Raw genomic sequence first — 12,620 nt, 5'->3', positions numbered from 1 at the left:
AGCACCGCTTTGGGTCCCCGGGACTAGGAGAAACTGGACTACAGTATGTGTATAACCTGAAGCGCATGGTGGCGGGTGTTTCCTCCATGTTAAATTCAGCTACAGGTATTCCTCTAGCCGCCACCTGGGGAGCAAACATGGCTGCTGGGTACACTATGGAGGACGTACCTACCTAAAACACACGAGGAAGACGCACATATCTTGTGATTATTATTATTTATTTTACATTGAGGAGAAATCTCTTCAGGGTCTCAAAAAAAATGATCACGCATTAAAATGACACAAAGACAGAATGGACAGACACACACACACCCGCACTCACCACTAGGCAGAGGTCACAGAGGTCTAGTTCCTCTTCAACGCGAGTCAGGATGTCTGAGTCCAGAGTCTCCCCGAACCAGACCACATTAGGTCTGAGCAGACCACTACAGCCACCCTGCTCACACCTGGTGAGGCACAGACACACAACTTAAACGTGTTTCCTACATGACGATCTACAACAATTCATATGATTGTGATCAACTGCCATCTAAAAAGTGAAGATAAGAACAAACTCAAATCAAGAAATCATAACATTTCTAAGTAAGTGATAATGCCAGAGAAGCCTCTGTTGGAGGATATATCGGCACGGGTGTGGCAAACTGTGCCAATATATCCTCCAAACACCGGCTTTCGAGGGCATTATCACTTTTATACAACGGGTTACCAACATACTCAAATAATGATTGACATTTTCATTAAAAAAGGCATTTTGATTAATTTATTCATACTACTTCATCCTTCTACAAGATATAATCCCAACACAAAGCTAGGGTTGCTAGAGATGTGACCCTGTCGTTCAGTCTTTTTGTTCAGTATCTACGGACGCGACCCAGTCGTTTGTTCTAAATGTGCTCACTTGTCAGGACACCGTAGCTAGCCAACAACACAGCTACAGTAACACAATCACCCTCATCTGAAGCTGGAAAAACTGCATATTAGCTGCGTTTTGTTTGACCTTTGTTCAATTGAAATTAGTTTGTATATATCCATACAAATGATACCAGCTGATTCATGATTTCAACTGGCCAACAAATGCTGCCTGCCTGTCTGTCTGTCTGTCTGGTCACATTCATTACTATGGGACAGCAGAAGATCGAATTTGAATATTTAATTTTTTTTGCAAATGTCAGTGAGACAGACAGCAAGGTTTATACAAATCTCCGCTGTTGAAAACGAAATGTTAGTCGAAAAGAAATGTGAGAATGTCTAGATGCCTTTTATTGTGGAGATCCAAGTTTATAAATTGCCTGGCTGGGCTGATGAGACAGTGGATTGCGCAGTCAGATGGAACAGAGTAAATAGGTATTTTAATGTCATAAATTTAGCCGGTGGCAACTGGTGGAATAGACACCGGCTGGAATGCAGTTTTAACCAATCAGCATTCAGGATTAGACCCACCCGTTGTATAAACAAGATGTAAGCGAGTTTGTCCACCCATAGATATCCTATTAAGTTATTATTACTAAGTATTCTAATTCAAAATGCCATGGTCCCACCTGGGTAAGTCATGAGGAGGGATCTGAGCATCACTGGTGTTGGGGTCTGGAGCACTAGAGAAAGAGAGCAAGCGAGAGAGAGAGATGGCAATAAATACTGTTACTGTATAGTTACATGTAACAACACCAAGGAATAGCTGACCTGAGTTTGACTGACTTACCCTTTGCCCTCCAGGGCAGCACAGATGGGGCTCTTGTGGTTCACGCCAACATGACCACAGCTCATACAGCGGGTTTTAAACAAACTGCCTGTGGTCACACAGAGAAAGTAAGAAATAAAACATGACCACAACTCATATAGCCTTGTCACAAAGAAAAAAAAGAGGAGAGCTTACGTGGCTTTTTGTCGAGCAAAACGATGTACACGGTTTGTACAATACGTCGAGATGTAGCTTATTAAAGAATGTGAAACAATACCGCGTCTGTTCGCTGCTTTTCATTAAACCACGTATGGACGTTTTTTAGGCAACGGCCTAAAATATTACTTCATATGGGCATAAAATTATATATAACCTACAGAAATCAGTTGGCCTCCCGGGTGGCGCAGTGGTCTAGGGCACTGCATCGCAGTGCTAGCTGCGCCACCAGAGTCTCTGGGTTCGCGCCCAGGCTCTGTCGCAGCCGGCCGCGACCGGGAGGTCCATGGGGCGACGCACAGTTGGCATAGCGTCGTCCGGGTTAGGGAGGGTTTGACCGGTAGGGATATCCTTGTCTCATCGCGCTCCAGCGACTCCTGTGGCGGGCCGGGCGCAGTGAGGCCTGCTGGAGGTCATTTTGCAGGGCTCTGGCAGTGCACCTCCTGGCACAAAGGCGGAGGTAGCGGTCCTGCTGCTGGGTTGTTGCCCTCCTACGGCCTCCTCCACGTCTCCTGATGTACTGGCCTGTCTCCTGGTAGCGCCTCCATGCTCTGGACACTACGCTGACAGACACAGCAAACCTTTTTGCCACAGCTCGCATTGATGTGCCATCCTGGATGAACTGCACTACCTGAGCCACTTGTGTGGGTTGTAGACTCCGTCTCATGCTACCACTAGAGTGAGAGCACCGCCAGCATTCAAGTGACCAAAACATCAGCCAGGAAGCATAGGAACTGAGAAGTGGTCTGTGGTCACCACCTGCAGAATCACTCCTTTTTTGGGAGTGTCTTGCTAATTGCCTATAATTTCCACCTGTTGTCTATTCCAATTGCACAACAGCATGTGAAATTTATTGTCAATCAGTGTTGCTTCCTAAGTGGACAGTTTGATTTCACAGAAGTGTGATTGACTTGGGAGTTACATTGTGTTGTTTAAGTGTTCCCTTTATTTTTTTGAGCAGTGTAGTATATGGTTATATTACGTAAAAAATTAAATGGTAAAACATTAATAAATCAAATATTATTTTATAACAAATGCGCTTTCTCCCACGCTGGATATGGTTGCTGTCCGCGGTTCTGAAACAATCTTCAGTGCGCCATAGAATTGGAGCCTTTCCCTATGTTGCTATGTGCATAATAGCAAAATTAACCAGCATAATGGGATTGAGAACAATGCGGCGGCGGCAGCAGACGAGGAGAGCCATTATTAAGTAATGTTATCATTAGTGGTCTTTGTACAGTAGCCTTGTATAACCATCGAACTGTAGGCTTAAGAGTCCTGTTTAATCTTCATACCGTAACTTATTTAGGCCTATATTTACATATATAGGCTACTGTATCAATCAATCATTAATTCATTCATGCCATCGCACAGCATACGAGACAGTCATGCTTTGAAATGCAATCAAACATTTCAGTTTTTAAATAAAATAAAAAGGGAGCTTTGAATAATTAGCCTAAACAATAAATAAACCGCAATTCACAAATGCATGCAACTCTTTCTAGTCCGCTGAATTAAAGGCTTTATAGATATTTTTTCCCATTAGAACAGACTTCAGCAATATACTTTCACTTATTTAGTGTTATTTACACTGTTCCAAATGGTTAGAAAAGAATATTGTGATCTAACAGCAACTGTTTGGCACACAATACTCACGCAGTGCTTGCTCCTACACCCTCCTTTTTCTTGATCTCCAGTAGTTTCCTCAACTACTTTAAGTCAAATGTCTTCCACGAATCTGACTACAACTTTCCCTCCTGAGAAACCAGTAAACATTTGCCAGTTTCTCAAGGTAATTTCTCACCTCCTCCGTATCCATTTTGCTGTAGACACTGTGTTTGGAGTTTGTTATTACCAATTTATTGATGTGTTTATGATAGGCTATAGGTCAGGCTCTATTGGTCACATGCATGCGATGCTTATGTTTTACATAAAGAGAGCATGGGTTGTAGGTATAGGGATTTGTTTTTCCTACACAAATTAAAATTACTTTTTCCAGTCAGAAACAACTAAATGTCTGAAATGATGTTACAGCTTCAGCACGGACAGCACAATAAACACTTGCTGTGGTGTGGTGCATTTTCACTGCAGTAGGGAGGAGAGCGAGACAACGTGAGCCAGTCACACAGGCACTCGCTGTCATTTAAAAAAAACACAGTGTGACCATTGTGCTCTGAGTTATTTGGGTGTCTTAATTATTTAATCAAACAGGTGTGCTTAAAGCGTCACACAAGCTCTGTGCATATGTAGTTGGGTGAGGGTGTGGCTCTATATATGGAAAAATAAGTTTAAACATTTCGACCAAGTGATTGGTTGAAAGAACAGAGGGCGACTCTCGGTCGAGCAAGATTTATTTTTTGGCGAAGACAGCCGCAGTCTGAAAGCTTGTATGGTATATCTCCAGCCCAGTCTGAGTACCCAAGATGGACCGACTATTACACGCTGGAGTGAAACTGGCCTTCAACAATCTTCTTTAAATCTACACTTTAATAACAACATGAGTTCCCCAATACCACTACTCGCTAGTCAGACAGATTCCATCCCAAATGGCATCCTATTCCCTATAGTGCACTAGAAGATGACACCATCTGTAGTGCTTTGGTCAAAAGTAGTGCACTACACAGGGGATAGGGTGCTATTTGGGACACAAACACAGTGAAAGTGCCATTGCATTATTACCGTGGATCTACTAGCTAACTAGTCAGGACAGTGAAAGTCAGTCTGGGTGACATCGCCATGGTTACAGTACCGTGTATCTCCAAGACGTTGGTGGATCCGGCTCGGCGATGTAGCTCATCGATGTTCTGTGTGATGACGGTGACACGGCGCCCCTGTTTCTGCAGCCTGGCCTCACACTCTGCTATGGCCACATGAGCCGAGTTGGGGCTCTTCGTCAGCATCACCTCCCTGCGGTAGTGGTAGAACTCCCATACCCTGGACGGGTTCTGACTGAACGCACCAGGGTTGGCCAGGTCCTGATTTGGGGGAGGGGGGGGGGGACTAAGTGAGGATGAAAAACAGAGTGATAGAGAAAAGGGGGGAGTGACAAACAAGGAGAGAGGGGCGGGACAGGAGGAGGAGAGGGTGGAGGGAGACAAAGGGGAAGAGCAGTGCACTATAAAAGGGAATAGGGTGCCATTTAGGATGCATCCTTGGGGTGTTTACCTGGGCTTGCCATTTCCTCCAGAAGCCTCCTTCTCCTCTGAAGGTTGGGACCCCACTCTCAGCACTAACCCCTGCTCCCGTCAAGATGGCGACGTGTTTGGCTTTCGAGAACACCTCTCGGAACGCTGCTAGGTCTGAAAACACACAGACAAAAATATTAAGAGAAAAAAGTAACACATACAAATACAGCAACAAAACTGCAGACCATGTGTGTGGTCTTGTTCTTCCATCCTTATGGGGACCTGAAATTCCGAAAACTCCCCACCATGAGTCAAATAAGGAAAATTCTCCCACGTAGAGACAATTTCAGTGATGGAAAAAGTACCCAAATTTCATACTTGAGTAAAAGTAAAGATATCTAAATAAAACATTACTCAAGTAGAGGTGAAAGTAACCCAGTAAAATACTAATTGAGTAAAAGTATTTGGTTTTAAATCTACTTAAGTATCAAAAGTAAATGTAAGTGCTCAAATATACTTGCAGTTGAAGTCGGAAGTTTACATACACTTAGGTTGGAGTCATTAAAAAACTTGTTGTTCAACCACTCCACACATTTCTTGTTAACAAAGTATAGTTTTGGCAAGTCGGTTAAGAAATCTACTTTGTGCATGACAAGTAATTTTTGCAACAATTGTTTACAGACAGATTATTTCACTGTATCACAATCCCAGTGGGTCAGAAGATTACATACACTAAGTTGACTATGCCTTAGGCTAATTGACATCATTTGAGTCAATTGGAGGTGTACCTGTGGATGTATTTCAAGGCCTACCTTCAAACTCAGTGCCTCTTTGCTTGACATCATGGGAAAATCAATCAGCCAAGACCTCAAAAAAAAAAAAAAAAAAACTTGTAGACCTCCACAAGTCTGGTTCATCCTTGTGAGCAATTTCCAAACGCCTGAAGGTACCACGTTCATCTGTACAAACAATAGTACGCAAGTATAAACACCATGGGACCACGCAGCCGTCATACCGCTCAGGAAGGAGACACGTTCTGTCTCCCAGAGACGAACGTACTTTAGTGCGAAAAGTACAAATCAATCCCAGAACAACAGCAAAGGACCTTGTGAAGATGCTGGAGGAAACAGGTACAAAAGTATCTATATCCACAGTAAAACGAGTCCTATATTGACATTATCTGAAAGGCAGCTCAGCAAGGAAGAAGCCACTGCTCCAAAACCGCCATAAAAAAAGCCATACTACGGTTTGCAACTGCACATGGGAACAAAGATCGTACTTTTTGGAGAAATGTCCTCTGGTCTGATGAAACAAAAATAGAACTGTTTGGCCATAATGACCAACGTTATGTTTGGAGTAAAAAAGGGGGAGGCTTGCAAGCCGAAGAACACCATCCCAACCGTGAAGCACGGGGGTGGCAGCATCATGTTGTGGGGGTGCTTTGCTGCAGGAGGGACTGGTGCACTTCACAAAATAGATGGCTTCATGAGGAGGAAAAGTATGTGGATATATTGAAGCAACATCTCAAGACATCAGTCAGGAAGTTAAAGCTTGGTCGCAAATGGATCTTCCAAATGGACAATGACCCCAAGCATACTTCCAAAGTTGTGGCAAAATGGCTTAAGGACAACAAAGTCATGGTATTGGAATGGCCATCACAAAGAGCTGACCTCAATCCTATAGAACATTTGTGGGCAGACCTGAAAATGTGTGTGCGAGCAAGGCGGCCTACAAACTTGAATCAGTTACACCAGCTCTGTCAGGTGGAATGGGCCAAAATTCACCCAACTTATTGTGGGAAGCTTGTGGAAGGCTACCCAAAACGTTTGACCCAAGTTAAACAATTTAAAGACAATGACCCACTGGGAATGTGATGAAAGACAAAAAAGCTGAAATAAATCACTCTCCACTATTATTCTGACATTTCATATTCTTAAAATAAAGTGGTGATTCTAACTGACCTACGACAGGGAATTTTTACTAGTATTAAATGTCCGGAATTGTGAAAAACTGAGTTTAAATGCATTTGCCTATGGTGTATGTAAACCTCCGACTTCAACTGTAAGTATAAATCATTTCAAATTCCTTATATTAAAACTAACCAGATGGCACAATTTTCTTGTTTCTGTTAAATTTACAGATAGCCAGGGGCACACTCCAACATCATTTTCAAACTAAGCATTTGTGTTTAGTGAGTCTCAAGATCAGAGGCAGTAGGGAGGACCAGCCATGTTCTCTTGATATTCTAAATGTAACGAGTACTTTTGGGTATCAAGGAAAATGTATGGAGTAAAAAGTATATTATTTTCTTTAGGAATGTAGGGGAGTAAAAATAAAAGTTGTCAAATATAAATAGTAAAGTAAAGATACCGCAAAAGACTACTTAAGTAGTAATTTAAAGTATTTTACACCATTGGATATTTCCCACATCTCCACGAGGACAAATGCTATTTTAAGTTAAGAGGTTTAGGGTTCAGCATTAGGGTTAGCTTCAGGGTTTAAGTGTAAGGGTTAGAGAAATTAGGATTTTTTATGGAAATCAATTTTATGTTCGCACGAGGATAGAAAAACAAGTGTGTGTAACAGTCCTACCTGAGCTGGGTCTGGCCATGACCTGTCTGTTCTGGGTCTCGTTAAATCGGGCACACAGATGAGAGGTGACGCCTCTGCTGGTGAACTGACGTACAATCATCAGGGTTAACTAAGAAAAAGAACAAGAAAAAGGTAAGATAAGATGGCGGCCCTGAGGAGGGCGCGCGTCTTACCGGTTCCTGCTCGACTTTGCTTTTTTTTAATGGCCGTTTTTCTGTTATTACTTTATTTACTCCATGTTTGTGCAATCATTTCCTACAACCGACAAACACTTCTGGATCATGAATCAGAAGCTACACACTTCTCTCAGCATCCCAGATTGGGAATACTACGCCAGTGACAAAGAAGAGGAAGGAAAGGGGGACTCCAAGCTAGGCTGAAAAGACTGCCTACATGGCCTCCTCTTCCTAGTATCCTGATGGCTAATAGGTTTGGGTGGTATACCTTATATACCGTATTCCAGGGTAACTTTGAAAATGCCACAGAACGGTTTTTAAATAACATCAAAACTATTCTTTGAAGTTTCTCAAGAAAATGTGAATATTTGTAGATACTTAAGTTAATACCTGCAGTCAACTTGTGCAATTTGTTAGGAGATAAAAGCAGACTGCGTTCTTCATTTCACCGGTCACAATATTTGACATTATGAAGCTTACCGTAGTTCCCAGGGTAAAGTTGAACCAGTCACGTTTGTAAATAGCACAACGGAAGACGGCGGGAGCTGGAGTCCATAGTCTCTGTTGTGCGGCGCAAATGATGCGATGAAGTTGCACTTGTATGCAATTCACTACTAAATGTTTGCCCTCAGATATCTTAGAATTCTGCCAGAAGTCAAAGAGCTCTGATGAGTTCTGTACAGCTGCCTTTTCCCCCTGTGCTTTCTACTAGTGTTTTATTTTCTATTCCGTTCTTCTCCCCTCTGCTCCGTGCACACGTGGTGCTCTTCCTTTAGAAAAGCATGCATCACAAATTTGTTAATTTGCACAATTTCTCTCATTCCCTTGTAAATGTCCACACTCGCCGAAAATGACATTCGGTAGCTACTAGCTATGCTTGAATAACTTTGAGCTGGATTTGCCTCCAATGTCGTTTTAGAGAATTTGGCACAACGTCCAACCGGCCTCACAAGAACAGACCACCGGTAACCACGCCAGCCCAGGACCCCCACATCCGGCTTCTTCACCTGCAGACTCGTCTGAGACCAGTAACCCGAACAGCTGATGAAACTGGAGTATTTCTGTCTGTAATACAGCCATTTTGTGGGAAGAAAATAAATAATCGGCTGGGCCTTGCTCCCAAGTGGGCCTATGCCCTCTCAGGCCCACCCATGGATGTGCCCCTGCTCAATTATGTGAAATCCATAAATTAGAGCCAAATGAATTTATTTCAATTTACTGGTTTCCTTTTATGAACTGTAACTCTGTAAAATCTTTGATGTTTGATAACTCAAACTCACGACGCACGTGGAAAGGACTACAGACTATCACGAACTACAAAGGCAAATCCAGCTGTGTGGTCCCTACAGAAGCCCTCCGTCCCAGACACGCTTAAATCATTCTATGCTCGCTTCTCTCGTTGCTCCAGATGACCAGGTGTGTTCGCTCGCCAAAGCTGACACGAGGAAAACTCTCAAACCCGCCGACCCAGATGGCATCTCTGGATGCGTCCTCAGTGTGTGCTGCTGACCAGCGTCTTCTCGGACATCTAAAACATGTCCCTGTCCCAGACTGTAGTCCCCACCTGCTTCAAGGAGACAACCATTGTCCCAGTGCCTAAGCAAAACAAGGGTGACATGCCCAAATGACTAATCGCACTCACCACTGTCATCATTAAGTGCTTGGAGAGGCTGGTCTTGACCCACATTAAGGTCAGCACGCATAGGTACACAGGACCCACTCCAATTTGCCTACCGCTCCAAAAGATCCAATGAAGATGCCATTTCCATTGCTATTCACACGACCGTATCACATCTGGACAAGAGGAACACCTATGTGAGAATGCTATTCATGGACTACAGTTCAGCATTCAACACTATTGTTCCCTCCAAGCTCAACACCAAGTTCAAAGCCCTGGCTCTGGACACCACCTTTTGCACCTGCAACTGGATCCTGGACTTCCTGATGGGTCGAACACAGGCGGGATTGGAAATAACACCTCCTCCACACTGACTCTTAACACAGGGCCCCCACAGGGGTGTGTCCTTAGCCCTCTGCTGTACTCCCTGTTAACTCATGACTGCGTGGCACGACACCAACTCCATCAAGTTTGCTGACGCCACCACGGTTGTATGCCTGATAACCAACAACAAAAAATCTGCCTATAGGGATGAGGTAAGTGAACTGGCATGTGGTTCCAGGACAACCACCTCTTCCTCAGTCAGAAAAACAAAAGGAGTTGATTGTTGACTTCAGGAAGCCAAGGAGGGAACATGCCCCGATCCACATCAACGGAACTGCAGTAGAGAGCGCCAGTAGTTTAAAGTTCCTCGCCATCCACATCACAGAGGACTTGACATCAACCAACACCACCACCACTCGTCAAGAGGGCACAACAGCGTCTCTACTTCATAACGCTGCTGAAGAAATTCGGCATGCCACTCCGGGTCCTCTCCAAATACTACCGCTGCACCATCGAGAGCATCCTGACCGGTGGTGAAGACGGCCCAGTGCATCACGAGGACCATGCTCCCACCTATCCAGGACATATACTCGTAATGGTGCCTGAGGAAGACCCGCAGCATCATTAAGGGCCCCACAAACCCCAGCTGCTCACTCCCTTACCGTCAGGCAGACCGTATCAGAGCATGAGGACTGACACCAACAGGCTCAGAGACAGTTTCTCTCTACAAGCCATCAGACTGCTGAACACTTGAACTGGACTGCCCACCAGCTCTGATTCTCCGAACCTTAGCACACATGCACTCACTTCCACATGCATTCACAGCCACACATTCATGCTACACACACATCACAACTGCTGCTACCAGACTCTTATGATTGCTAAATAATGCACCATTTAAAACACTTGACCCCCAATTCCCCCTTCCCTAAAACACATGTAAATATTTGAGTATAAATTGTGCCTTCCTGTATTATATTTATGCTAAAATATCCTACTGAACCAATTACTTGATGTTCATATTCTTATCTTCTATTATTTCTTGTTGTTGCATTGTGGACAAGGAACCTGTACATATGTGTATCCTGTACATATGACTAATACAACTTAAACTTGAAGAATATGAAGGACAAATTCTAGTAATGTCTCAACAGAAACCTACAGCCAAGCGAACTCATATTGATGTTGACACAGCAAATGACAGTGAACTCAATTACCACAGAGGGACAACTACTTTAGGCACGTTACTACCTCATAGATCAAGAGAGCAGGGGGTTATTGTAACAAAACACCACACCGAGTTAGTCACCTAACCAACTAGCTACTGTACCTGGAGATCTTGCTTGCTCTAACAACTTGGAAACGTTGCTGACATGCGCAGACCTCTCTGGCTAGTCAAGGAATAAATATTCATAGCAAGCTACTGTAGCTCGCTATCTGATTTTCTTTGACCCTTGTGCATTTAAGGGCGTAAGGGAGTCGTTAGTTTTTTATACTCGAAAATCGACCCTAGGCAACAGGGTCGGGTTTTCGAGACTATTTGTTGTTCATGCAACTTGCAAGCAAAGATAGTACTCTTGAGGTGAGCTCTAAATACGACAGATAGCTAGCTATCTATGGAATGCAACTCGAGTTTGGCTGTTTGCTAACGTTAGCTAGCTAAACTTGTCGTTAGTCTTCAAGCTACTATCAGCATGTATGTTTCGCATATCCAAAGAAGCATTGCCATACAACATTAATATGCCCTGATTAAATACCATAAACTTTCAGATAGATTTAATCTGACACATTTTGCATGTTGAATTTCTCCAAGTCCTTCCTTACCCTGTTTCAGCTGTTTAGTTTTAAGGGGTGTGTGTAATTTTAAATGTCTTCCTCTTCTTCTCCTTTGGGATTGGGTTGTCAGATCGCATCCAACTTTCAGGTGCATACACCGCCACCTACTGTGCTTCTCTGCCGCTGCCACCTACACTCACTACTTTGACCCTATCTGCTCCTGCACCATGCCTGAGGCATGGGAGGACGGGACACCACCCTTCAACACACCCTGTAACTCTTCTGAAGTAACTCTTCTGAAATCTTGTATAGCCAAATAGTTATCTGCAGCTGGCAACACAACTATTTTCTGTGATTTACGTTACATTTTTGCAGTACGGTTGATAACCATTGCTATGAACGCTAAGAAGCCAACCTTACTGAAGCATAAATCACTCAGTGCCCTATCCCTCTGTGCTGGCACATATCTACTACTCAATGGGATCCTCTCAGGATCCGTCACCCTTGACACATCCTCCTCTACTTTCTACACTGCCTCAGCATGTGACACCTTCTGCGCTACTCTGACTCTGGCCACTTCAACCTGCCTATCTCGCACCGGACACTTCTGATCCCCAGCAACATGAGCATCCCTACAGTTGACACACACAACTTTATCCACAGAAACTATACAATCCTCTGAGATGCTAAACTAAACTTTTAAAAATTGTATTGGCCGATCGCATCAACTAGGTGCATACATTCCCGCCACCTACTGTACTGGAGTGTGAGTGCGGACACGGCCTCCCTTAGCTAAAGATTGTTAAAACAGATAATGTGAGAAAAGATTTTTGTTATTCTTTACTGGGAGTTACAGGTTTACCTATACAAATAGTTGCCAGAGATTTTTCAAATGCCTGGTATGGACGATACAATCGTCGTTCTCGATTTGGCCAAACATGTATCTTCTAAAATGTCCGTGTCCAGTTGCAGGTGGCGTGTCTGAATGTAGAAAGTGCTCCGTTATTAATGAAGTAATCCAACAATGTGTATGCCGCCATCTTGTCTATTTCAAATCTTCTCTCATTGATTAAGACAGGTGGGTCCACCCCTGACACGTCTCTTGTGCCTCATGG

General features: G+C 43.7%; 1 protein-coding gene across 1 annotated transcript in view; it reads right to left on the bottom strand.

Annotated features, from left to right (window-relative positions):
• The window catches only part of LOC129855487 (NAD-dependent protein deacylase sirtuin-5, mitochondrial-like), a 128,463-nt gene extending 116,808 nt beyond the window's left edge, over positions 1–11,655 (bottom strand). Inside the window, exons 1-8 of the mRNA XM_055923204.1 lie at positions 11,554–11,655; positions 7,612–7,720; positions 5,060–5,193; positions 4,644–4,869; positions 1,700–1,787; positions 1,539–1,592; positions 323–446; positions 57–172 (exon numbers count right to left, since the gene is read on the bottom strand). Of these exons, the coding sequence (XP_055779179.1) occupies positions 57–172; positions 323–446; positions 1,539–1,592; positions 1,700–1,787; positions 4,644–4,869; positions 5,060–5,193; positions 7,612–7,711 (842 nt within the window). The 5' untranslated portion in view covers positions 7,712–7,720; positions 11,554–11,655. The remainder of the gene's footprint in view (positions 1–56; positions 173–322; positions 447–1,538; positions 1,593–1,699; positions 1,788–4,643; positions 4,870–5,059; positions 5,194–7,611; positions 7,721–11,553) is intronic.
• Positions 11,656–12,620: the final 965 nt, after the last annotated feature.

The sequence above is a fragment of the Salvelinus fontinalis genome, chromosome 5 (genome assembly GCF_029448725.1).
Source record: "Salvelinus fontinalis isolate EN_2023a chromosome 5, ASM2944872v1, whole genome shotgun sequence".
Lineage (NCBI taxonomy): Eukaryota > Metazoa > Chordata > Actinopteri > Salmoniformes > Salmonidae > Salvelinus > Salvelinus fontinalis.
This window is presented reverse-complemented; position numbering and strand designations above follow the sequence as displayed.